Source organism: Thunnus albacares, chromosome 20 (assembly GCF_914725855.1).
Source record: "Thunnus albacares chromosome 20, fThuAlb1.1, whole genome shotgun sequence".
Taxonomy (NCBI): Eukaryota; Metazoa; Chordata; class Actinopteri; order Scombriformes; family Scombridae; genus Thunnus; species Thunnus albacares.
In genome coordinates this window covers 26419143-26446453 of record NC_058125.1, presented here as the reverse complement: position 1 = coordinate 26446453, position 27311 = coordinate 26419143, and the positions used below count along the sequence as shown (strand labels likewise).

The window sequence follows — 27311 nt, the reverse complement described above, 5'->3', positions numbered from 1 at the left end:
CTTAAGAACAATTTTTAACTACTTGTACTTTACTTGAGTATTTCCATGTGATGCTACTTTCTACATTTCAGAGGGAAATATTGTACTTTCTACTCCACTACATTTATTTGACAGCTTTAGTTACTTTTCAGATGAAGATTTGACACAATGGATAATATAACAAGCTTTTAAAATACAACACATTGTTAAAGATGAAACCAGTGGTTTCCAACCTTTTTGTCTTTTGACGTCTTACAAAAAGCAGTGTGTAGTCGGGGTCACATTTCACATGTCTATGAGTTGTTAACAGCTCCACCAAATAGTGATTTTTCCCTCTAAACTTCTCACATGCTTTCATTTCAATAAATGTTTAAATGATCCAATATTTCAGCAAAAATCAAAGATTAGAGAAAAAGTCCAAAAACTGAAAACAACACAATGCAGATTGTAAACAGGCCACACTGTCATTACAGTACACACACACATTAAACAGTCTGTTTCCAGACATCTTAGTGATGACGAGATAAAACGCTCAAATATTTAAATTAGAAAATGAGACGTTAGACTGACAGGTTCTCTTTCAGACTCGCTCGATTCCTGGCAGCAGTAATGTGTGTTCAGGGTGGGAAGACAGTGAGGGATCACAGCCAGCAGAGGTGAACCTTCCAGATGTTCCTCCTCCAGGTGAAGCTGACAGGCAAACAAATCTTCATATGAAAAGTAACTAAAGCTGTCAAATAAATGTAGTGGAGTAGAAAGTACAATATTTCCCTCTGAAATGTAGTGGAGTGGAATTACACAGTAGCATCACATGGAAATACTCAAATGAAATATAAGTACCTCAACTGTACTTAAGTACAGTACTTGAGTAAATGTACACAGAGTGCAGCTACTGATTGTGTCAACACAACAACATACAGCTGATTTACAGCATTTATCTAAAGATCAAAGTTAAGCTTCATGTCACACAGCAGATATTAATATTTTTGTTTTATTAGTGTTATATATTTGCTGTGGTTTGAATATTTTAAATGTTTCTGTATTTAATTGCTTTCCTTTTTTGCAGTAACTGGGTTTTTATTGCTTGCTGTAATTGCAGTTCATATAAATTATTTGCATTCGGCTGTAATTGGACATCAGACACTTGATGAACTAATCAGTGCACCTCGATGGGCCAATGCCGTGGCTGTGAGGGAGGATCCAGTGTCCAGACAGCAGAAGATATACAGAGATAAAAGCTGCATCAAAACATCCTTTAAACAATTCTTGGGTTTTGGTGATCCTTTGGTACCAAGTGCTGCTTTTTAATGTCAGAAATATTGTTCAATGCAGACTAAATACTGAATCACCATCACTGCAGTTCCTGTAGACTAAGTACCAGAGTAATATTAACATCTTTGTTATTATCATTATGCATATACTCTACCTTAAAACAATGCACCCTAGTGCAGTGGTTCTTAACCTTTTTGGGCCAGTGCCCCCCTATCCATTATCCAGGTCCCTTACTGCCCCACATCAATTAAAATGTAGGCTGATTGTCTCCCCTGAAGATTAATGTTAATTATTAATTTGTGTTATATCATTAAAAAGGCATGTCATTGGATGCCAGATATCAGATTTGATTGAAGTGGACAATTGGAATATCATTATCATTAGTTTCCCATGCAGGGAGCAAATAAACCTTGTGAATAGAAATTATATTTATGAGTGTTAAAAAAAAAGCAACAGTTAGAAATTTGACAGCCGGCCAAGCAAAGAGCATTCTTATTAATTATTCCAACAGAAAACAGCCTACTAAGGAAAAAGTCTGATGCTACTGGAAAAAAAGAAGGATATGAATCCATAGCTGAGGTATTAGATAGAATAGCCCACTGGTAGCATTTTGTCTTGGTCTGCGCCATTTTCCTGATATGATATGATTGTTGTTGTTTATTATAATGCTATGCAGTTAATTAAATAATTGGACCTGCAGCAGTCAAATAAAATATCCAGTTCAAGGGCCTGGCCCACAGCGGTTTTGGTTGGGAGGTTTGGGGTTCCTCTCTCAAGAAATTTTGACGTTATTTGACTAAAAACTATGCATTTTCACACAATTTTGGACAATTATCATTACAGTATTCATTAAGAAAATGCATCGTGTGCCATAAAAAATAATAGTCAATCACCAAACATTGGTAAAACAGGCTTATAGTGAATGGATTTGAACTGTGATAGTCAGGCTGGAGCCACCAGCCAGCTGTAGGGACAACTATGGTTCAAATTTTATCGTTATCTTATCCACAAACAATTTATTTGTCCCGTTTTGCACATATCACAGATATTCAACAGACTGCATTAATGCCATCTCAGCACTTTTTATTTCCTTGTTGGAATAAAAGGAACACATCAGACTTCATGATCCAACTGATAAAGCTTTATACTGTCTGTCAATATTTGACTTTTGTTCCAGGTTTTTTATTCCAGAGTTCAGAGCTGTTGTTCTGTGATCATATTTCCGTAAAGAACACTTCAGGTTAAAGATGAATACAGAGAGTTGAGACTGTTTGTGAATCCTTAGACCTTAAAAATGTCCTGATGTCAGTTACATATTTGTTCTTCTTCTGGTTGGTTTCCTGGTTGAAGCTGCTGATTAATTTCACCTTCACTCATCAGCTTGATTCAGATTATTTTTTAGCATAAAAAAGTAACATAACCAACAGTTTTCATTATGACTTTATCTGCAGGTGTTAAAATGATCTGATAACAGTAGAGACAGTCGTTATAGTGATGAGTTATGTTGCTTTGTTGACTGTGTTAGTGGAATGAACTTAACTCCAGAAGAAAGAAATAAGAATATTTATCAATACTCTTATCGGTTCTTTTTCATTACTAAAGAATTTGAGGTTTTTGAATTATTATTTGAAAAATAATAATAAATTCAGAACAGGATTAGAAGAGCTTTATATTCTAAATATGACAAAATATCGTTTCTTACAACAGCAACAGTAGAATAAAGTAAAATAAATAACATTCCTGACATTAAAATAATGAGTGAAGTTTAGAAAGACTGAAGAACATGGACATCAGTCAATATCTTCATCCTGTCCTCCTCCTCCTCCCTCTGCTGCTGGTTGAGAGGAGGGACTGTTTCAGCCAGTAGCTATAAGTTTACAGGAATTTGCCAAATTTTAATTGACGTTACAAACTAAGCTAAATACAGACACCTGCAAATTCAGCAGAGGAGAGGACAGAGAAGCTAGAGCGACCATAAATGAGAGCAAAATGCAGCCCCCAACAATCTCTAGCTGCCCCCTGGGGGGTAGCACCACCCCGTTGAGAAACGCCACCCTAGTGGCTTGAATGAAGAGTCAGATAAGACCAGTTATCTGTGACTCCATCTTATTGTCTTTCTGTGTCGGTGGGTCCTATTCTTGGTGTAAATTCTAACATTTGTATGTATATAAATCAGTATGTGTATGAGAATGTGTTGTTGCTATTATCCTAATTTGTTTGTAATGACCTGATCTACTGACAATTGGCTTCATGGGTGTTCAATCAGTCCTTGATCATTGATTGATGCACCAGTAGAGTAACCTACATACAGGCTGATTCATCATGTATGCCTCATTTTGCACTGAGGAAAGTCCAACATGGACTGAAATGTTTGCACTGTATGGTGTTGCTGAATGAAGATGAGGAAGGATGTTGACTTGTGGCTGACTAAACCTATCTGAGATAGGCAGGGCCTCCTACAGCAGCTATGGTTGAACGTCAGGCCTACAGGGGGTTCTAATGGGTCTTACTTCCCGTTCTTTCTTTTTTGCCTCCTCCTCTGGGATGGCCCTGCGGCTAGCTCCAAAGCTGATAGAGGCTTGGAGGGTTTACTGACGCCACTTAGACTGATCTGTAGCAATGGACCAATATTGCAATTGGCGAAGGTCCTTTTGAGAGTGTCTTTATAGCATTTGTGTGGATCCTTTCTGTCACTGTGGCCACTAGACAGTTCACTGTACAGGACGAGGACCTTTAGGAGGTGGTGACCATCCATGCTAAAGATGTGGCCCACACAGCCTCAATGCTGGTGAGCCCTGCTGTTTGCAGCACCTCTACATCAGTGATGTAACCACTTCAACGAATGTTGAGGATGGAGCGGAGGCACTGCTGATGGAAATGTTCAAGTACAGGACCCACTACTCAGCACCTTACAGGAGGGTGGTCAGCACGATGGCATGGTACACGATGACTTTAGGTGGCTTGTCTGCTGTCCATCTCTTTGTCAATGTTGGTGTCAGAGGAGATGACATTGCCCAGGTAGCTGAATTCAACCCTGAAATCAAATATTATCTTAACTTAATGGAGCAGAATTCTCACAATGTGGGTGGATGTCTGGTTTGGATCCAAACAAAGTCATATAAACAGAGACACAGACACTCAACGACATTATGTTTCCACTCCTTCAACAAATAGTTTTATCGGTGTGGAGCAGCAGCTGTTCAGTCATTTATTAATCTTTGGGATATAAATATAGCTCAGACACATCAGAGTGTCTAGACTGACTGACATCAAGATTTTCATCATATCACCTCCGCAGAACTCTGATGATGAAGGTGAGTTTGTGACTTTATACACCTGACTGAATTAATATTGATCAGTAGTTTCTGTCAGATTCTCTGAAATAGTCTGTGGTGACAAGAGTTTCTTACAATTAACTTTTCTTTATTTTCTCTGTATTTTGCACTTTTAAATCTTCACTCTGTGATTCTGTTTAAGAACCCACAAAATGCCAAAATACAGTCACTTGTTTTAACTAAATTGGAGAGTGAATCTTCCACTGAGTTTAGTTTTAGTTCATTTTGTGTCTGCTGCTGTGTTTCTGTTGCAGCTGGTTTCAGTGGTTCTCCTCCTGCTGGCTCCAGCGTTGACCTCCTGCTTACCTCTCGTCCTCCCGCTGGACTGCAGTGACATCTATAACCATGACAACACCCAACCCAGTGGAGTGTACACCATCTATCCCATCGGAGCCACGTCTGCTGTCCAGGTACACTTCATCCTCTCTGGGACTCAGTTAGAAGATGTTGGTTCAAAGATGAGTCACCATGTGAAGACAGTTCAGGTTGATTCTATTAAACCAGCAGATATAACTGGTGGAAGTCATGTTACTGGTTGGATACACAGACTGTATATAAAGATGGATGTAGCAAGGTGTGACATCACCCATTAGTTTGCCTTGAAACCAGTTTGAAGCCCAGAGTTGCAGCTTGTGTACATATGGGCTAACGTTAGCTACTATAGCTAAATTGTGCTAAGGTTTCATAATAAAGTAACAGTATTTGTGGTCAACTGACTCACTCAACCTCTCTTTGACCTTATGAACCAACACATTTTTCATAAGACTTTCTTTTTGCTAATTATTGGGCAGCATTTTTGATATACACTCCAGATAGTACATATATTTTTCTTCCAAACCTAGGATAAGAAAGATCAGTGCTCCTCACCATGGGCGTCTGGTTATGTTTTAAAATGGAGGAGAAAACTTTGAAGGATACACAATTGAGAGGGGTCCCCCTACCCCTCCCCCCTATAAAGAAAAATTATTTGTAATTTAAAACCACCTAACCTCTTGAATGCATCACGAACAGTATGTATTGAGTGCATCAGGAAAGGAAATGATTGTTGGAATAATGTTTTTATCATTATTTTATCAATTTAAGATACTTCAACCTCAAGACGTGGCAGCTGCTGATTGATTGAATGTAGTTTTAAGTAAAGCATCATATTTACTAATGAGAGTGTTTGTGTGTAGGTGTACTGTGACATGGACTCAGACGGAGGACGTTGGATGGTGAGTGTTTGAACTGAAGTCATCAAGTCACAGCTGAGTGTTTTTCAGTATGAACACTTCCTGTTGGACCTTCACAATAAATCATGAGCTGTCAGAGATCCTGTGTTTATCGAGTTAACCCCCCCCTCAGGTGTTCCAGAGGAGGATGGACGGCTCGGTGAACTTCTACAGGTCCTGGGATCAGTACAAGGAGGGCTTTGGTAGCGCTGCTGGAGAGTACTGGCTCGGTGAGAAATGAAACCAAACTAACAGTCATGTGACTTCATGAAACTGTTCATAAAAACAAACATTAAACTCTGACGTGACTTCATGTTTGTGTGTTTTCAGGTCTTGAGAATCTCTTCCATCTGACTCTGAGGAAAAAATACGAGCTGCTGGTCGACATGGAGGACTTCAGTGGAAACAATGCGTCTGCTCGTTACTCCTCGTTCTCCATTGATCCAGAGTCCTATGAATACACACTGCATGTGTCTGGATTCACTAATGGAGGAGCAGGTCAGTTACTGTTAGCAGGTAGTAGTTTTGTTTTTATGATGTTTAGTTTCCACATGGAGACACTGAAGATTTCTGTCCTTATATTGGATTATTTGTGTGATTCCTTCAGCTAAAGACAGATTCACAAAGATTTTCAAGTCAGTAACAACAAATCTGTGGTCTGTTCATGTTTTATTAATTACATGGAAGCTTTGGTTTTTATAAACACATTTAAAGGGAAACAATGTAAATGAGGCCCATCAGATTCCAGGTGTTTATATCCCTTCAACCTTTTGCAGTTCTTGTCTACATGACATACTGTATGTTGTTATGTTACAGTAGCAGCAGCAGATGCAGTACTAGTAGTACTAGAAGTATTTGTACAAGTGGTAGCCATAGCAGTAGTACTGTATTAGTAGTGACAGTTGTAGTGTTAATAGTTATATAACATTATATAATATGGTGTCATTAGCAGTAGTGTTGTGATCATACACTTGTTGTTTTCTTGTGTTTCTGTAGGAGACTCCCTGAGTTATCACAACGGACATAAGTTCACCACCCTCGACAAAGACCAGGACTCCAGGACAGGAGGGAACTGTGCCAAACTTCGCCTGGGGGCATTCTGGTACAACGACTGTCACAAAGCAAACCCCAACGGGATTTATCGCTTGGGGGCTGATGACACTGTGACTTATGTAGGAGTGGAGTGGCAGTCTTGGAAGGGCTCTAACTACTCCCTGAAGACCATCAGCATGAAGATTCGTCCTGTGCAGTAATTCTCCAGAACAAAGAAACAGCAGAATATCTGTTGATCTCTTTCTTTCTCTCTGATCTAGTCTGTAACTTCACATATACTTCAAATAAATATTTCCAGCATCAATAAAAGTCAGGTGTAGAGTGTGTTTGTGAGCAGCTGCTGTCGTGTAAAGTCTTGTGTCAAACAGCTGCTGGTGTAGAGAAATGATTGGACAGGTGGGGAACTTAGTGGAGGATCCAGAGGAACAAATACAGAGCAGCTTCCATCAAGAACATCACATGACATCACTGAAGTGATGAAGAACCAAATGACAGATGGAGTTGACTTGTATTGGAGCTAAAAGCAGCTTGAACTCTGCTGAAATGAACACGTTCCACCACTAGATGTCTCTGTTGTCTGTATTAGTTCCATCTAGTTGTATCCACAGACTGACTGTATATCTGAGCTTTCAGCAGGACACAAACTACACATGAACCCACACACTGTCACACAGTGGTGGAAAGTAACTGACTACATTTACTCAAGTACTGTACTTAAGAACAATTTTTAACTACTTGTACTTTACTTGAGTATTTCATGTGATGCTACTTTCTACATTTCAGAGGGAAATATTGTACTTTCTACTCCACTACATTTATTTGACAGCTTTAGTTACTTTTCAGATGAAGATTTGACACAATGGATAATATAACAAGCTTTTAAAATACAACACATTGTTAAAGATGAAACCAGTGGTTTCCAACCTTTTTGTCTTTTGACGTCTTACAAAAAGCAGTGTGTAGTCGGGGTCACATTTCACATGTCTATGAGTTGTTAACAGCTCCACCAAATAGTGATTTTTCCCTCTAAACTTCTCACATGCTTTCATTTCAATAAATGTTCAAATGATCCAATATTTCAGCAAAAATCAAAGATTAGAGAAAAAGTCCAAAAACTGAAAACAGATTTGTGTATCAGAACTTTGTTTTTTCTTCTTTGCTCTCCCATTAATCATCTCACCACCCCTCAGATTTATCTGCTGACCCTTTGGAGGGGCCCGACCCCTAAGTTGGGAACCACTGGACTAAACTAGCTAACTGTATATAAAGTAGTGTAAACTAGCTCCACCTCCAGCAGCTACAACAGTAACATGCTGCTCTAACACTGATGCTTCACTATTAATAATCTAATGATGTCATATATAATAATATATCAGTCAGAGGGACCAAACCACTACTTTTACTGCAATACTTTAACTACATCAAGCTCATAATACTTATGTACTTTTACTGCAATACTTTAACTACATCAAGCTCATAATACTTATGTACTTTTACTGTATGAGGATTTTTCATGCAGGACTTTTACTTGTAATGGAGTATTTTTACATTGTTTTTTTGGTAGTTTTACTGCAGTAAAGGATCTGAATACTTCTTCCACCATTATTAGCAAATACATATTCACAAATACAAAGAACACAAGTTCTTTATGTGTGCACTCTTAATATCACTGGGTCAAAATTTACCCAGTTTGAGTTGAACTGAACACGTTGTGTGGAACACAAAATTAATTAACACAAAATAAATTACAGGTCAAAATTACAGACTGGTACTTGACAAAGTTGACCTAATCTTGCATTGGTGCCATATTGACCCAGACCAGGTAAAATTCTCACCCAAAGGAATTTGTTTTTGGGGAAACAAATTCCTTTGTCTTATTTTTTTACCATGAAATTAGAAACAATTGATTAAATATCTCAGCAGTAACAGACACAATGACACCAGTCGATTCAGCACTAAAGTCAAATAATGAATCTCTACTTCCTTCCTCTAACATGAAGTTATTCTATTACTGTAATTACTTTGTTTTTCTCCCTTTTTCTGTTGTGTCTTTAATATATGTTTCATGTCACTCTTTCAAATTAAAATGAAAGGAAATAATAGATCACAGCTTGTTACATAAACAAAAAAACAGTTTAACAGTTCAAGACCAGCTTTAATTTGTCATAATTTATTGATTTCTTTTCAGTTTAAAGAACAATTAATTATAACTGTTTATCAGAAGAAACAGTAGCTGTTAAATTATAAATGTACTGATTTATATACATTCACTCACACACACACACACACACACACACACACACACAGCGACAGTTTGAAACAGTTCGGTCTCTGAACTTTTGTCCATCGCAGCATCGACTCCTGAAGTTTTTCTGTTTCATCCTGAACAGTCGACTCGTCACTTCGACCACAAGCGACATGAAAAACAAACATCTGCAAGTGAAATGTAGAAAAATAATCCAGGTTCTCTTCTCTTAGAAATATTACACCTACAAAGAAATATTTTGTCTTTTATTAAAGTCTGAAAACCTTTTTAACTCGCAGTGAGATTAATTTTACAGATAGGTTTGATTAATTTCAAAAATTTTCTAGAATCAACACACAAACACATTTTGGTTTTGTATTTGGGGAATTTTCCATGAATTAATTTCTGGGATAAAATCTGTACAAAAGAGACGCTGCAGTTTGAAAAGACGCATTATGCTACAACTTTTTCTTGTTTTAAGCAAAATAAAAATGAAACAAATGTTTTTCAGCATAAACATCTGTTTTTAGTGGCTGATGTATTACAGACTATTCTAAATTAATTGTATTATTAACCCTGCAATATGCCACAACCTGGCTCCTAGGCCATGACAAATGTAGGAACAGACACAACGGATGGCAGTAAATTAAAGATGCTTATTATTATAAAGTAAACAACTGAAGAAATAATTGCAAAAGTGTGTCAGTCAGTAACATCAGTAATGTAGGTGTGAATGTGTGAACAATGAAGTGTAAGGTGTTGTGAAATAAAAACAAAACTAGAATCATGGTTGGAATGACTCAAGGTGAGAGAGAGAGCTCGAACAACGCTGGGAGTTGGCCTTTTATCCTCCGGCAGCATTAGGAACAGGTGCTCCAAATTTGGCTGGCTGCCACATCCACATTCTCCCAGATACCTTTATGGACACAAGAATATAACAATAACTCATTACCAGACCGGCATCAATACACTTAAGGTAGGTTAGGCAGGGACCGTCACAGAAGGCAAATGTAAACAGTATCTTAGAAATGGAAAGAATAAGCTATACAATCAGACATCAAGAACAGGAACATTTGAAATTGTGGCATAAGTGGAATAAATATGTGGACAACAATTAAACAATATTGATGGATTCAGCCCTGAAGAGTTAGAGGAGTTAATCTCCTTCCTTTTTTTTCTTTGTATATGTATGTATTATTGAGTTATTTATTTTATTTCCCCCTTTTTTTCTTTATTATTAATATTTCACACTATAAAATATATAAACGTTGTAGGAATTATGTAGGTATGAACAATTTCATATGTATAACTCTTGCACTCCTGCATTAAACTGTAAAAAAAAGGAAACACTTTCTGTGAATGTCCTTTTTTAATGGACTCTGCTACTGAGACTTTTAACCATTTTAGTTTGTTTTTAGGCATTTTTAATTTATTGGTAATGTACTGTAGTTAATCGTGTTGTTTTAGTATTCCTAGTTTAAGTTTTATTCTATTTTGGGACACATTTTTAAGATTTGAACATCCTTTTAACAATTCTTGGGTTTTAGTGATCCTTTGGTACCACGTGCTGCTTTTTTAATGACAGAAACATTGTTCAGTGCAGACTAAATACTGAATCACCATCACTTGAGTTCCTGTAGGTTAAGTACCAGAGTAATATTAACATCTTCATTATTATCATTATGGATATTGAGATTTATAATCAACGTAGTGGGTGACGTACTGCGAGTTGGGCAGTGCTTGGTTTTTGCTTGCAAACAATCTCACTTTACAGCTAAACAGTTCACTAAAGTAAAGCTGCAAGCAGCGTTGAACGGGCCTTCGCGCCCTTGCGCACATTGTTTGGAGATGATCAGTGTGAGAGTCTTTTGACACACAATACTAACCAGTTTCTCTCTGTGAGCCCACCCCTCTGTTTATCACAGACAATTATGAATTATGAAATCAAAATATTGTTAACCTTAATCAATAATTCGAGCACCAACTGTTGGATCTGTGAGGAACACAGTTGATTATTTGCAATAATTATCAATTATCAAAGATAATTAACTAATTACAACAATTAATAGAATTATTAATATGAACTAACAAATACGGAGCACCACCCGGAAACCGGGACCAATAACCAAACAAGGTAATCTCATAAATGGGAGTTCACCTAGAATGTTAATATCTGAGAGATATCAACATTCAAGGGTGAACAAAGAGAGTTGAATTCGTGCTCTGACTCCTTCAATCAGCCACTGTTCACAATATCACACACTAATGACAGAAGAACTTCTCTTTAAAGATATAACTTCTCTTTAAACTTAGCAAAATTAACAAAGTTAACAAATGCTTCATTCAATAAACAGCTATTCTAAAATCTAATTCTACCAAACAAAACACAAACAGCTTTGCACTGGGTTGGACACATGCAGGGGAATGCATGTGTGTGTGTGTGTGTGTGTGTGTGTGTGTGTGTGCGTGCGCGTGAGACAAGATGGCGACTGGGCCTGACGTGATGACGTTGTCGGTCTGCGACGTGGACGTGACTGTGGGAGTAAGTCACGTCACACGAGACCGGAATGGCAGAAGTACGGCGGTGTCTTGGCTAGACAAAAACAAGATGGCGCCGCCTGATGGTCGGTGTCTTGCTCTCACCCAATTCCGTGAAAAACACACATGTCTGATGGCGGATAAGGAAAGACAACACAAAGCTTTGTGCGACGTTATCTGACCATCAGATGTGCAAAAAGATGTCAGTGCGTGTATCTGTGCGCGCGTGTGAGTGTGTGTGTGTTAGTCGCAAGAGAGGGAGAGAAGCGGTTCTTTTGTCCACAGAGGGCGCACGTACGGACGGCAGTCTATAACGCACGTTGTCTGGTTTCTGATCGACAAAGCAATTTACTTTCTCACTCACGGTGGCACAAACACAGCAGTAGTCCCGACCGGGACAAACACAAAACAGTCTAGCGTGGTGAACACGACTAAACAGGCAACAAACTTTAAATACTTCTAAGAGTAGAGCAGAGAAAATGGACTCGGTGGTCCGTCAATCCACACAACAAGAAACAATAGCAATAAAGCTAAAAAGCCTAATGCTAAAAAACAGCAACTGATGCTGAAAAGAACACACAACTAACACTGCCTATGCCCAGACTTATGCCTCTTACTTGGTCGCTTCAGAAAGCGAGCAGGGTGTGTGTGTAGTCCGTCTTAATGTCCAACTTTGTCCTTGGCTCAGGGGCAGACGGTGGCCGTTCTCACACGGTCGGCGAAAATCACGGCAGCTGGCTCTGAGTGGAGTGGCGGAGAGAACAGCAGAGTCGACTTGGCGAAGACGAGCAGGGCAGAGACGTTCCACGTTTTCCTGAAGTAACTTTATTTCTTCCTTCTCGAGGGAATTTGAGGACGCTGGTTGCAGCAGCGGTCTCTCTCGGATCCAGGAATGTGTTCGGGTGAACACGGGTGAAGTCTCGTCTCGTCTGACGAGGGGAGTCTTCGATGAGGGGAAAACATGTGCGTGGGGTACCCCCTTTAGTCAAGCTAACTCACTCAGGGGAACAGAAGTTACCCCTAGCTCAGTGACATGGGAGAGACGTGTATTTCAGGGCGTGCTCAGTTATAAAGGGGTGGTGATGTCATGGCTGCGTCATCAGGACGCTCCACTGTGCAGGAGCGTCTCCGCCAATGAGAGACTGTATGTTGACTGTTCCCTGCTGAGGTGTGAAAATCGCAAAGCATCCTTGGAAATGGAGTTTGCAATGGTCTCCCATTGTCTGTAAGCAGCATTTTGGCGCTATTCCTTTGTCTCTACACATTAATCCTTGTTTTTTTAATAAACTAAAAAAAAAAAACTGCTGCTCCACCCTCATGGCAGGTCCATTAAAGTTTTAATGCTGAGCTCCGGAACTCCAGTCTTCCTGAGTTCTTCCCTCATATAGGCTATAGTCTTTCTTGATCATTAGTACAATATATGATTACATGTGTAATAGTCTCCTTAGCCAAGAGGGAGAAAATATGTGCATATATCAACATCAGCAATTGGCAAAAATTACAGTCAAAAAGTGATCATGTTAAATAATCATGATCTCAATATTGAACAAAAATGATCGTGATTATGATTTTTGATCCCAGATGCCCCAGTTTGGCACAAAGTCCATGCCCAGAGATTGCCTCCCCATTGGTTACATTGTAAGGTGTGATGTCACACTCCAACTTTCAGGGCTTACAAGATCTAAACCGTTCAAGTTATTACAAAGTTTTTAATAATTTTTGTTCAGCACAGTGTGATAAGTCATGTATTAAAGTTTGAAGCCAATACCATTAACGCCCTAGGAGGAGATAGCGTTTATTCAAGGTCCAAAATTGGCACTTTGAAATTGACAAAAAACATGCTCAAAAACTCACCAAATTTGGCAGGCACATCAGGTCTGGTGAAAAATTTGATAAAATGTAAAAATTAACCCCCGAAGTGCCAAAATGTGCTCGAGAGCGCCACCTATGTATCTAAAACAGCCGCCACGGCCCGTAGGAATGTCGTAGAGAGATCGAACCAAAACTCAATTATTCGTCTCATCAAGACCTACAAATCATACGCTGACACCCCTGACCTAAATCCAACAGGAAGTCTGCAATCAGCTTTTCAAAATAAGACTTTGCCCCAATTTTGGCCCCCGAACAAACGCTATCTCCTCCGAGGGCGTTAATGGTATCGGCCTCAAACTTTAATAGATGACTTATGACACTATGCTGAAAAAAAGTTGTTAAAAACTTTGTAATAACTCGAACGGTTTGGATTTAATAAGCCCTGAAAGTCGCAGTCCCACATCACCCTTACAATGTAAACCAATGGGGAGGTAATCTATGGGCATGAACTTTGTGTCAAACAGAGGCTTCTGACGTCTAAACTATAAGTCTGACCACTTTCAAACCTGTATCAATGGATTCGCAACGAAATTTCCTACTAAAATATGATTTTTAATGTTAGATTTGGCCAATCTCCCTCAGTGCTGTGAAACATTACGCAATACACACTCATTATAAAATCACAGGAGGAGCAAGAAAAGACTTTAAAACTCACACTCTAATATCTCAAAAACAATAAAAGATAGAAAACACATGTAAATTCAAGATTTGTAGGTCAAAGTCTCGTGACTCATTTAAAGTTCAAATGAAGTTTGTATCTAAAATTATGTGGAAGCAGTAAATGTTCAAAAAGGTGTGGGTTCGCTCACACTCTCCATTCCAAATATATGAGTATTTTTCTGTGTCCAGCTGCAGTTACTTATTGTCTCTACACACCTGACAGTACACATGTCAATCAAACTTTCAAAATAAAAGCACACCACACTTGTAAGAAATATCCCTCATTTTTAAAAAGCGTGATCTGATCCCGACGGGCCAGAGTGCGAGGTCCCGACCAACGCTGCTTGCAGCTTCAATTAGTTAATTATCTTTGATAATTGATAATTATTGCAAATAATCAACTGTGTTCCTCACAGATCCTACAGTTGGTGCCCGAATTATTGATTAAGGTTAACAATATTTTGATTTCATAATTCATAATTATCTGTGATAAACAGAGGGGTGGGCTCACAGAGAGAAAGTGGTTAGTATTGTGTGTCAAAAGACTCTCACACTGATCATCTCCAAACGTTTTCTTGGTTCCCAGAAATTTAGGTGACTGCACCGCGGCCCCATGTGCCCAAGGGCGCGAAGGCCCGTTCAGCGCTGCTTGCAGCTTTAATTAAGGTTGTAATCCTTCAGATTTCAGTCCGGGTTGATTTGGCAACACCTGTGGTTACCATGGTAACATCAGGTGTGTTTTAACAGGACGTCAAACACTGTTGGAGAAGCTGGTGTTTGTGTTTACAGATGTTTTAATGAAGAAGTTGGTTTTGTTGCTGAGGAGGTGGAGACGTATATCTAACAGCTCACTGTGGCTTCTTCTTCCATCAATATATTTACAGCTCATCCACTGACACAACATCAACTAAACGACACATTAATGCTTAATGAAGATTTAACATCTGTGACAAACACAATGTGTTTCTTGTTTTTAATGTGAAGCAGCAGGAGGAAATGTTAGCATTAGCAGGAAGCTAATCCAGCTGTGATGCAGCTGTAGGAGAGTGAACAATAACCAATGAGGCTGATATCGATCCATATTTGGACAAGTGGGTGGAGATGTCCATCGCTCTAGCTGCTAGCTTGGTTAGCATGTTGCATTTACAATCTATTGTTAACAGTGACAATGCTAATACTAATGCTATTTCTTCTAGCGCAAAACAGTCCGAAAACCATTTTAACAAAATGTACTCACTGAAAAAACTGAACATCCAACTCCTTAGAGGATTTCTTATCACAACCGAATGCTGGATGAGACTTTTTTAGGTGACCAAAACGTAACAATTAACTTTCATGAACTGAAAACACATTGTGAAACAGCAGCAGCTACGCCTATACTCTGTGAATCTGTGTTACGCCATGGTTACGTTACATAATCAACGTTGCTGCCGTGGTACCGACTTGTGAATCACAACGTAGCCATGCCCTAAAGCATACACTGATTTATTGTCTATTTCACTCTAAATGGGGCCAAAATGAACATCATGATGCATTGAAGAAGACTTGATACTAGTGATTGAAACCATAAACTCATTAGGAAATAGTTTACTGAGGTAATAAATCAAGTGAGAAGGGCAAGGGGCAAGGGTTAGGGCAAGAGACACAGAGAAGCAAAATATCAACAATAATAACAATAACAATAATAGTAATGGAGATGTGACCAGCAACAACAAACAGCAGCAATGGCCGGAGAAGGACATCAACAGGACCGTGAAGGCTCAGCCTGGGTCCCGGGGTTTCCTGCAAGGTGAGAAAGCACAAAAAACCATTAATGGTAGATGAATGCATATAGATGGACGGGAGAAGGAGGAGAGAGGAGCTCAGTGCATCATGGGAAGTCCCCCGGCAGTCTAGACCTATAGCAGCATAACTAGGGGCCAAGCCTGGGTGGCCCTAACTATAAGCTTTATCAAAAAAGGAAAGTTTTAAGCCCACTCTTGAATGTAGAGAGGGTGTCTGCCCTCAGGACCAAATCTGGAAGACGGTTCCACAGGAGAGGAGCCTGATAGCTGAAGGCTCTGCCTCCCATTCTACTTTTGGAGACTGTAAGAACCACAAGTAAGCCTGCATTCTGGGAGTGCAGTGTTCTAGTGGGATAATAAAGTACTATGAGCTCTTTAAGATATGATGGCGCTTGACCAATAAGCCAGCAGCTACCACACAAGTCTGCTGGCAGGTTTAACAAGTACAGGAGCCACGAAACAGAGTTAGCTTGCCGCTAACTCTACACAAAGGAGTGACCTGGGCCCTCTGACCTGCACGGCTGGAGTACCGTCTACCCTGCATCTTTCAGCTTTGGAGCCAAACCCTTCTCAGCCTGTCTCTTCCACGGATTCACCAGCTAAGAAGCAGAACACCACAAAGCATCTCTTTCTTCATGGACTGGTAACAACTGGGCATAGCCTTGCAACATAGTGAAGCATAGCACGGCAAAGCAAGAATGTTTAACTTAATCAATGTACTGTACATGTATTGATTTGGCTAAGGTTATTCATTGAACTATTGTTGTGATGTCTTTGTTGTTCACAATCAGGTTACTGCATAGCCACACCGCTAGGTTAATGTTAGCATGCTTAGCACATATTACACCCAGTAACTAGGCCTTGCATGCAACTAACCTCTCCCTAACCTGGCACCTTGATCCTACATCAATTGGTCTTGAATAGAGAACCACACAGTTAAGAGGTTCAAAACCTAGTTTTGCAAACTTTGGTTCAAGCAGCACATGTGGTTCAAGACACCATCTTGCCATTGTCTTTCCCACACACACTCACACACACATACACACTCACACACATACACTTGTATGTAGGTACACTTAGCCAGATTAATATTGTGTGTTTTGCTATTTTACCTTTTGTTAAATAAATGCTTTTGGATATACCTGTTGTCTGTTTTAATGTTGCACAAGAATGAGTTTTGCCAACCTCTGCTGTGTAAAGAACTTCAAACTCCTTCAACCTTAACTAGCTATTGATATGGTAATTTTGTTTATAGTTATTAAGTTAATTGTTAATCAAAGTTCCAAATTGATAGATTAGTACACTTTGAGACTGAATTGGCTATCTTTTTCCCTGAGTCCAGGGTGGTGCCCCGTTATTATTAATTCTTATTGATAATTTTATTGATTTTAATGATTAATAATTATCTTGATAATCATGAATTATTACTGATAGCCAAACTTGTAGCCAAGGCCCAACATAGGTGAGGAGAATGATTATAAATTCAATTCTGGATTTTACGGGAAGCCAATGCAGCGAGGCTAAAATGGCAGAAATATGGTCTCTTTTTCTAGTTTTTGTCAGTACATGTGCAGCTGCATTCTGGACCAGCTGGAGAGACTTGTTAGGGCAGCCTGATAATAAGGAACTAAAATAATCCAGCCAACAAGTAACAAATGACTACCTAAGTGAAAAAAGGCAGTCCTTGAGATTTGTTTTATGTGGGAGTTAAGGGACATATCCTGATCAAAGATAACACCCAGATTCCTTACAGTGGTGCTGGAGGCCAGGGTAATGCCATCCAGAGTAGCTTTATCATTATATAAAGAGTTTCTAAGGTGTTTAGGGCCAATCACAATAGGTTTTGTCTGAGTTTAATAGTAGAAAATTGCAGGTCATCCATTGTCATCTGTCTTCATTGATAAATATTATTGCATGTCATCTACATAGCAGTGAAAATGAGTGTTACCTAATAATATTACGTAAAGGAAGCATATATAAGGTGAATAGTATTGGTCCAAGCACAGAACCTTGTGGAACTCTGTGTCTAACTTTTGCGTGCATGGAGGATTCATCATAAACGTGTACAAACTAAAATCAATCTAATAAGTAGAATTTAAACCAGCTTAATGCAGTTCCTCTAATACCAGTTAAATGTTCCAGTCTCTGTAATAGGATGTGATGGTCAATGGTGTCAAATGCAGCACTAAGATCTAAGACAAGTACAGAGAGAAATCCTTTCCTTCATCCGATGCATTTAGGAGATCATTGTGACTTTCACCAGTGCTGTCTCTGTGCTATGATGCGCTCTAAATCCTGACTGAAAATCCCCAAATAAACTATTGTTATGTAGAAAGTCAGATAACTGATTGGCAACAGCTTTCTCAAGGATCATAGAGAGAAAGGGAAGGTCAGATATAGGTCTATAGTTGGCTAAAATGCCTGAATCAAGAGTAGGCTTTTTAAGAAGAGGTTTAATTACAGCTACTTTAAAGGACTGTGCTACATAGCCTGTTACTAAAGACAGATTGATCATATCGAGTGAAGAAGTGCTAACTAAGGGTAAGACTCCCTTAAGCAGCCTAGTTGAGATGGAGTCTAAGAGACAGGTTGATGGTTTAGATGAGGAAATTGTTGAAGTTAGTTCAGGAAGGTCAACTGGAGAAAAACAGTCTAAATACATGTCAGGTTTACATGGTTAGGTTACTGTGTTTGTGGATAAATCGGTGCCTGTTGAGGGCAAGAGGTGATGAATTTTATCATTAAAGAAGCTCACGAAGTCATTACTACTGAGAGCTATTGGAATACATGGATCAATAGAGTTACAACTCTTTGTCAGCCAAAGTGCTGAAAAGGAGCTTAGGGCTGTTTTTATACTCCTCTATTAACAAGCATAGAAAGCAGAAGGATATGAATCCATAGCTGAGGTATTAGATTGAATACTGGCAGCATTTGTTCTTGGTCTGTGCCATTTTGCTGATATGATATGAATGCTGTTATTTTATGATGCTATCCAGTTGAAAAAAACACTGTGTGCCATAAAAATAATTATCAGAAAACATTTGTAAAACAGGCTCATGGTGAATGGATTTGAACTGTGATTTTCTCATCCTCCCATAGTCAGGCTGGATCCAGCAGCCAGCTGTAGGGACGACTATGGTTCAAATTTTATCGTTACCTTATCCACAAACAATTTATTTGTCTCGTTTTGCACATATCACAGATATTCAACAGACTGCATTAATGCCATCTCAGCACTTTTTATTTCCTTGTTGGAATAAAAGGAACACATCAGACTTCATGATCCAACTGATAAAGCTTTATACTGTCTGTCAATATTTGACTTTTGTTCCAGGTTTTTTATTCCAGAGTTCAGAGCTGCTGTTCTGTGATCATATTTCCGTAAAGAACACTTCAGGTTAAAGATGAATACAGAGAGTTGAGACTGTTTGTGAATCCTTAGACCTTAAAAACTTCCTGCTGTCAGTTACATGTTTGTCTTTCTTCTGGTTGGTTTCCTGGTTGAAGCTGCTGATTAATTTCACCTTCGCTCATCAGCTTGATTCAGATTACTTTCAGCATAAAAAGGTAACGTAACCAACAGTTTTCATCATGTTTGTGTCTGCAGGTGTTAAAATGATCTGATAACAGCAGAGACGGTCGTTATAGGGATGTGTTATGTTGCTTTGTTGACTGCATTCATGGAATGAATTTAACTCCAGAAGAAAGAAATAAGAATATTTATCAATACTCTTATTGGTTCTTTTTCATTATGTTTTTGAATTATTACTTGAAAAATAATAATAAATTCAGAACACGATTAGAATAGCTTTATATTTTAATATGACAAAATATAATTACTTACAGCAGCAACATTCATGTTTCCATCAGCAAAGTCACCATATAATTCAATAATATCTCACTTGAAAAAAAAAAAATGTCAGTAAAATAAATAACATTCCTGACATTAAAATACTGAATGAAGATTAGAAAGAATGAAGAACATGGACATCAGTCAGTATCTTCATCCTGTCCTCCTCCTCCTCCCTCTGCTGCTGGTTGAGAGGAGGCGCTGTTTCAGCCAGTAGCTATAAGTTTACAAGAATTTGCCAAATTTTAAAAGATGTTACATCTTAACATCATAACCTAACATCTAGCTCCAAAGCTGATAGAGGCCTGGAGGGTTTACTGACGCCACTTAGACTGATCTGTAGCAATGGACCAATATTGCAATTGGCGAAGGACCTTTTGAGAGTATCTTTATAGCATTTGTGTGGATCCTTTCTGTCACTGTGGCCACTAGACAGTTCACTGTACAGGACGAGGACCTTTAGGAGGTGGTTACCATCCATGCTAAAGATGTGGCCCACACAGCCTCAATGTTGGTGAGCCCTGCTGTTTACAGCACCTCTACATCAGTGATGTAACCACTTCAACGAATGTTGAGGATGGAGCGGAGGCACTGCTGATGGAAATGTTCAAGTACAGGACCCACTACTCAGCACCTTACAGGAGGGTGGTCAGCACGATGGCATGGTACACGATGACTTTAGGTGGCTTGTCTGCTGTCCATCTCTTTGTCAATGTTGGTGTCAGAGGAGATGACATTGCCCAGGTAGCTGAATTCAACCCTAAAATCAAATATTATCTTAACTTAATGGAGCAGAATTCTCACAATGTGGGTGGATGTCCGGTTTGGATCCAAACAAAGTCATATAAACAGAGACACAGACACTCACAGACATTATGTTTCCACTCCTTCAGCAAATAGTTTTATCGGTGTGGAGCAGCAGCTGTTCAGTCATTTATTAATCTTTGGGATATAAATATAGCTCAGACACATCAGAATGTCCAGACTGACTGACATCAAGATTTTCATCATATCACCTCCGCAGAACTCTGATGATGAAGGTGAGTTTGTGACTTTATACACCTGACTGAATTAATATTGATCAGTAGTTTCTGTCAGATTCTCTGAAATAGTCTGTGGTGACAAGAGTTTCTTACAATTAACTTTTCTTTATTTTCTCTGTATTTTGCACTTTTAAATCTTCACTCTGTGATTCTGTTTAAGAACCCACAAAATGCCAAAATACAGTCACTTGTTTTAACTAAATTGGAGAGTGAATCTTCCACTGAGTTTAGTTTTAGTTCATTTTGTGTCTGCTGCTGTGTTTCTGTTGCAGCTGGTTTCAGTGGTTCTCCTCCTGCTGGCTCCAGCGTTGACCTCCTGCTTACCTCTCGTCCTCCCACTGGACTGCAGTGACATCTATAACCATGACAACACCCGACCCAGTGGAGTTTACACCATCTATCCCATCGGAGCCACGTCTGCTGTCCAGGTACACTTCATCCTCTCTGGGACTCAGTTAGAAGATGTTGGTTCATAGATGAGTCACCATGTGAAGACAGTTCAGGTTGATTCTACTAAACCAGCAGATATAAGTGGAGGTAGTTGTGTTACTGGTTGGATACACAGACTGTATATAAAGATGGATGTAGCGAGGTGTGACGTCACCCATTAGTTTGCCTTGAAACCAGTTTGAAGCCCAGAGTTGCAGCTTGTGTACATATGGGCTAACGTTAGCTACTTTAGCTAAATTGTGCTAAGGTTTCATAATAAAGTAACAGTATTTGTGGTCAACTGACTCACTCAACCTCTCTTTGACCTTATGAACCAACACATTTTTCATAAGACTTTCTTTTTGCTAATGGGTGTTTATTGGGCAGCATTTTTGATATACACTCCAGATAGTACATATATTTTTCTTCCAAACCTAGGATAAGAAAGATCAGTGCTCCTCACCATGGGTGTCTGGTTATGTTTTAAAATGGAGGAGAAAACTTTGAAGGATACACAATTGAGAGGGGTCCCCCTACCCCTCCCCCCTATAAAGAAAAGTTATTTGTAATTTAAAACCACCTAACCTCTTGAATGCATCACAAACAGTATGTATTGAGTGCATCAGGAAAGGAAATGATTGTTGGAATAACGTTTTTATCATTATTTTATCAATTTAAGATACTTCAGTCTCAAGACGTGGCAGCTGCTGATTGATTGAATGTAGTTTTAAGTAAAGGATCATATTTACTAATGAGAGTGTTTGTGTGTAGGTGTACTGTGACATGGACTCAGACGGAGGACGTTGGATGGTGAGTGTTTGAACTGAAGTCATCAAGTCACAGCTGAGTGTTTTTCAGTATGAACACTTCCTGTTGGACCTTCACAATAAATCATGAGCTGTCAGAGATCCTGTGTTTATCGAGTTAACCCCCCCCTCAGGTGTTCCAGAGGAGGATGGACGGCTCGGTGAACTTCTACAGGCCCTGGGATCAGTACAAGAAGGGCTTTGGTAGCGCTGCTGGAGAGTACTGGCTCGGTGAGAAATGAAACCAAACTAACAGTCATGTGACTTCATGAAACTGTTCATAAAAACAAACATTAAACTCTGACGTGACTTCATGTTTGTGTGTTTTCAGGTCTTGAGAGTCTCTTCCATCTGACTCTGAGGAAAAAATACGAGCTGCTGGTCGACATGGAGGACTTCAGTGGAAACAATGCGTCTGCTCGTTACTCCTCGTTCTCCATTGAATCAGAGTCCGACGGATACAAACTGCATGTGTCTGGATTCACTGATGGAGGAGCAGGTCAGTTACTGTTAGCAGGTAGTAGTTTTGTTTTTATGATGTTTAGTTTCCACATGGAGACACTGAAGATTTCTGTCCTTATATTGGATTATTTGTGTGATTCCTTCAGCTAAAGACAGATTCACAAAGATTTTCAAGTCAGTAACAACAAATCTGTGGTCTGCTCATGTTTTATTAATTACATGGAAGCTTTGGTTTTTATAAACACATTTAAAGGGAAACAATGTAAATGAGGCCCATCAGGTTTCAGGTGTTTATATCCCTTCAACCTTTTGCAGTTCTTGTCTACATGACATACTGTATATTGTTATGTTACAGTAGCAGCAGCAGATGCAGTACTAGTAGTACTAGAAGTATTTGTACAAGTGGTAGCCATAGCAGTAGTACTGTATTAGTAGTGGCAGTTGTAGTGTTAATAGTTATATAACATTATATAATATGGTGTCATTAGCAGTAGTGTTGTAATCATACACTTGTTGTTTTCTTGTGTTTCTGTAGGAGACTCCCTGAGTTATCACAACGGACAGAAGTTCACCACCTTCGACAAAGACCAGGACTCCAGCAGCAAGAACTGTGCCAGAGACCGCCTTGGGGCGTTCTGGTACAACGGCTGTCACAATGCAAACCCCAACGGGGTTTATCGCTTGGGGGCTGATGACACTATCTCTGCTGTAGGAGTGGAGTGGTACCAGTGGAAGGGTCGTGACTACTCCCTGAAGACCATCAGCATGAAGATTCGTCCTGTGCAGTAATTCTCCAGAACGAACAAACAGCAGAATATCTGTTGATCTCTTTCTTTCTTTCTCTCTGATCTAGTCTGTAACTTCACAGATATTTCAAATAAATATTTCCAGCATCAATTAAAGTCAGGTGTAGAGTGTGTTTGTGAGCAGCTGCTGGGTGTAAAGTCTTGTGTCAAACAGCTGTTGGTGTAGAGAAATGATTGGACAGGCGGGGAACTTAGTGGAGGATCCAGAGGAACAAATACAGAGCAGCTTGCATCAGAAACATCACATGACATCACTGAAGTGATGACGAACCAAATGACAGACGGAGTTGACTTGTATTGGAGCTAAAAGCAGCTTGAACTCTGCTGAAATGAACACGTTCCACCACTAGATGTCTCTGTTGTCTGTATTAGTTCCATCTAGTTGTATCCACAGACTGACTGTATATCTGAGCTTTCAGTCTCCAGCAGCTACAACAGTAACATGCTGCTCTAACACTGATGCTTCACTATTAATAATCTAATGATGTCATATATAATAATATATCAGTCAGAGGGACCAAACCACTACTTTTACTGCAATACTTTAACTACATCAAGCTCATAATACTTATGTACTTTTACTGCAATACTTTTACTACATCAAGCTCATAATACTTATGTACTTTTACTGTAGGAGGATTTTTCATGCAGGACTTTTACTTGTAATGGAGTATTTTTACATTGTTGTTTTGGTAGTTTTACTGCAGTAAAGGATCTGAATACTTCTTCCACCATTATTAGCAAATACATATTCAATAAAGTTTTCAAGTTCTTTACGTGTGCACTCTTAATATCACTGGGTCAAAATTTACCCAGTTTGAGTCGAACTGAACTCGTTGTGTGGAACACAAAATTAATTAACACAAAATAAATTACAGGTCAAAATTACAGACTGGTACTTGACAAAGTTGACCTAATCTTGCATTGGTGCCATATTGACCCAGATCAGGTAAAATTCTCACCCAAAGGAATTTGTTTTGGGGAAACAAATTCCTTTCTCTTATTTTTTTTTACCATGAAATTAGAAACAATTGATTAAATATCTCAGCAGTAACAGACACAATGACACCAGTCGATTCAGCACTAAAGTCAAATAATGAAGCTCTACTTCCTTCCTCTAACATGCAGTTATTCTATTACTGTAATTACTTTGTTTTTCTCCCTTTTTCTGTTGTGTCTTTAATATATGTTTCATGTCACTCTTTCAAGTTAAAATTAAAGGAAATAATAGATCACAGCTTGTTACATAAACAAAAAAAAACATTTTAACAGTTCAAGACCAGCTTTAATTTGTCATAATTTATTGATTTCTTTTCAGTTTAAAGAACAATTAATTATAACTGTTTATCAGAAGAAACAGTAGCTGTTAAATTATAAATGTTCTGATTTATGTACATTCACACACACACACACACACACACACACACACACACACACACACACACACACACACACACAGCGACAGTTTGAAACAGTTCGGTCTCTGAACTTTTGTCCATCGCAGCATCGACTCCCGAAGTTTTTCTGTTTCATCCTGAACAGTCGACTCGTCACTTCGACCACAAGCGACGTGAAAAACAAACATCTGCAAGTGAAATGTAGAAAAATAATCCAGGTTCTCTTCTTTTAGAAATCTTACACCTACAAAGAAATATTTTGTCTTTTATTAAAGTCTGAAAACCTTTTTAACTCGTAAAATAAAAGTGAGATTAATTTATCTGTTTCTAATTCTTTTAAGTTCTTTCAAGAGTTTTCTAGAATCGACACACAAACACATGTTTGTTTGGTTTTTAGGGAATTTTCCATGAATTAATTTCTGGGATAAAATCTGTACAAAAGAGACGCTGCACTTTGAAAAGACGCATTATGGTGCAACTTTTTCTTGTTTTAAGCAAAATAAGAAACCTAATGAAAACAAATGTTTTTCAGCGTAAACGTCTTTTTTTAGTATCTGATGTATTAAAGATTACATTCATTTCAAAGAAAGAAAAGTTTTGTTTTTACATTTGGCGTTTGCTCGGCATGTATTAGAATCCAAACACAGGTTTAGTTTTTATCAGATCTCACAAAAGAATCATTTTGTCTTTTATTAAAGCCTAAAAACATTGTGAACTCGTGTAAAATAAGAGCGAGTTTAATTTATCTGTATATGAATCACAGATCACTTTTTTTCAGGATTTTCCAGAGATTTTTAAATTTCTGTGAACAAAAGAGACAATGCAGGATTTGTCTTTTTCTTCTTCTACACAAAATAAGTCTCAGAGGCTGAGAACAAATGTTTTATCAATTAATCAATTAGTTGTTTGTCTATAAAATGTCAGAAAATGCTGAAAAATGTCGCTCACTGGGTGCGTTCCAGTATCCAGACTACCAGACTATTTAATATGCCAGAAAAAGATGCCAAAAACACCAGAATGTCCTGCTGCATCCGGTCGTATTTTGCAGATTAATTTACTAGTTGGCAACTAATCTATGAATTGACTAATTATTACTGAAAATATTTCCATTTCAAAGAAAGAAAAGAGTCTTGGATTATTTTTCTCTGCTTTCCTGTTGCTCGGACTCTAATAATAACCCCACAAACAGGTCCGGGTTGAGTTTTTCGGCGTCCTCTCTGTCAGTTGTAGCTGTATCCCGGCAGAGGGAGCTTCTGACCCTCCTTGGCCTCGAAGAAGGTGTAGGACAGAGTGATGGTGTCCACTCGGGCCATCCTCGGGTCCTCGTCGAACTCCGGGTCGATGTAGAAGAAGACGGGCATGTCGACCTCCTCGTGAGGGTTCAGACGCTGCTCCTCGAAGCAGAAACACTGCAGAGATAAATATTATCTTGTCATTTGTTGGGAGACACTGATGCAGAACAGCTGAGAGACGTTAGAAGAGACCATCGATTTGATTTTAGAGATTTAGAAACGTCAAAACCAGACAACAAGTTTCCTAACAGAACATTTTAAGTCCTTTTAGCACATTATTCTGTCTGTTTGTTAGGAAAGGTGAGTGTAGGTGAACGTATGTAGAACCCTAACCTTCACAATAAATCATGAGCTATCAGAGATTTTGTGTGTTTATCAAGTTTACATCCCTGTGAACCACCTGAAAAACAAAAACAATGTGTATCATAGACTGTAGTAGTGTAAATAGCACACTTCAGTGTTGCATCTGTCCAGGAATGCAACACTGAAGGACTGGGATATTGCTGCAGATTGCTGATGTGTTTCATATAGGCCACTTGAGTAATAAATCTACAAGTACACAACACTACACAGACAGTGATGGGATATTATCAACATAGAATTAAGTTATTTGGGCATGTTGTCATATAAAACAAAGTAAAAATGAAACTCACTGTGTAGTTTGGAACATCAGAATCACAAGTCCAGCTCCGCTCCCAGAAATGTTGACTTGCTGCTGAAACAAGACATTATTTTAGCAACAGTACAGATGTAATAGTTAGCAAAACTGATTTCAAAACTTAATTCCTGCATCTTCAGTCCTATGCCTTTTACATTTCAATGGAATTAAATTCACTTCAGGAAAACAATTTGAGTAAAAAATATATACACAAAATAGCTTTTTGTTTGATGTTGTGATTGGATGACATGGTACCAAATACCAAAAGCAAGGGCATATAGCACAATTCAAACTGATTTGAAATGTAATGTATTTTGACAATGCTACCAAGCCAAACAAAAAGGAACTCAACTAGTGATTTGCTGGATGAAGATGGGTGAGAAAAAAAAACAAAGTCATACACCGCTGTCCAGGTGCACATGTGCCAACTCTACTGTTGTGAGCTGCTACAATAGTGTGATCGCTTGCAGTAATCACACTAATTATCAGCCTTGACTTACAGTATTACATACACACATGCTGACACTCACACAGTTTGGACGTGGGGATGAAAGGACTGTAGTTAAGAGATATTACAGCACCGTAATGTAAAGCTGCCTGTTCCCTTTTACTCAGCATC

At 38.8% G+C, this 27311-nt stretch overlaps 2 protein-coding genes and 1 long non-coding RNA gene across 3 annotated transcripts; 2 read left to right on the top strand and 1 right to left on the bottom strand.

Moving 5' to 3' along the window:
- Positions 1-4366: 4366 nt before the first annotated feature.
- Positions 4367-7140, top strand: LOC122971141 (microfibril-associated glycoprotein 4-like). The gene is made up of 6 exons (XM_044337672.1): positions 4367-4565; positions 4841-4996; positions 5762-5800; positions 5931-6027; positions 6128-6295; positions 6794-7140. The coding sequence occupies exons 1-6, from the start codon at positions 4557-4559 to the stop codon at positions 7048-7050; spliced, it is 726 nt and encodes a 241-aa protein (XP_044193607.1). The 5' UTR covers positions 4367-4556; the 3' UTR covers positions 7051-7140.
- A 1864-nt stretch (positions 7141-9004) lies between these two features.
- On the bottom strand, positions 9005-26148 carry LOC122971155. Its single transcript, XR_006399413.1, has 2 exons — positions 25027-26148; positions 9005-9379 (listed from the first exon to the last, which is right to left on the bottom strand). It is a non-coding gene; the product is annotated as an uncharacterized LOC122971155 (long non-coding RNA).
- LOC122971138 (microfibril-associated glycoprotein 4-like) lies at positions 20698-23400 on the top strand. The gene is made up of 6 exons (XM_044337669.1): positions 20698-20839; positions 21115-21270; positions 22043-22081; positions 22212-22308; positions 22409-22576; positions 23075-23400. The coding sequence occupies exons 1-6, from the start codon at positions 20831-20833 to the stop codon at positions 23326-23328; spliced, it is 723 nt and encodes a 240-aa protein (XP_044193604.1). The 5' UTR covers positions 20698-20830; the 3' UTR covers positions 23329-23400.
- Positions 26149-27311: the final 1163 nt, after the last annotated feature.

Excerpts from the sequence above, each read along its gene's own strand:
- LOC122971141 (XM_044337672.1), top strand. Across the intron at positions 5,801-5,930 it reads CAGACGGAGGACGTTGGATG|GTGTTCCAGAGGAGGATGGA; the intron begins GTGAGTGTTTGA and ends CCCCCCCCTCAG. Across the intron at positions 6,296-6,793 it reads ATTCACTAATGGAGGAGCAG|GAGACTCCCTGAGTTATCAC; the intron begins GTCAGTTACTGT and ends GTGTTTCTGTAG.
- LOC122971138 (XM_044337669.1), top strand. Across the intron at positions 22,309-22,408 it reads TGCTGGAGAGTACTGGCTCG|GTCTTGAGAGTCTCTTCCAT; the intron begins GTGAGAAATGAA and ends GTGTGTTTTCAG. Across the intron at positions 22,577-23,074 it reads ATTCACTGATGGAGGAGCAG|GAGACTCCCTGAGTTATCAC; the intron begins GTCAGTTACTGT and ends GTGTTTCTGTAG.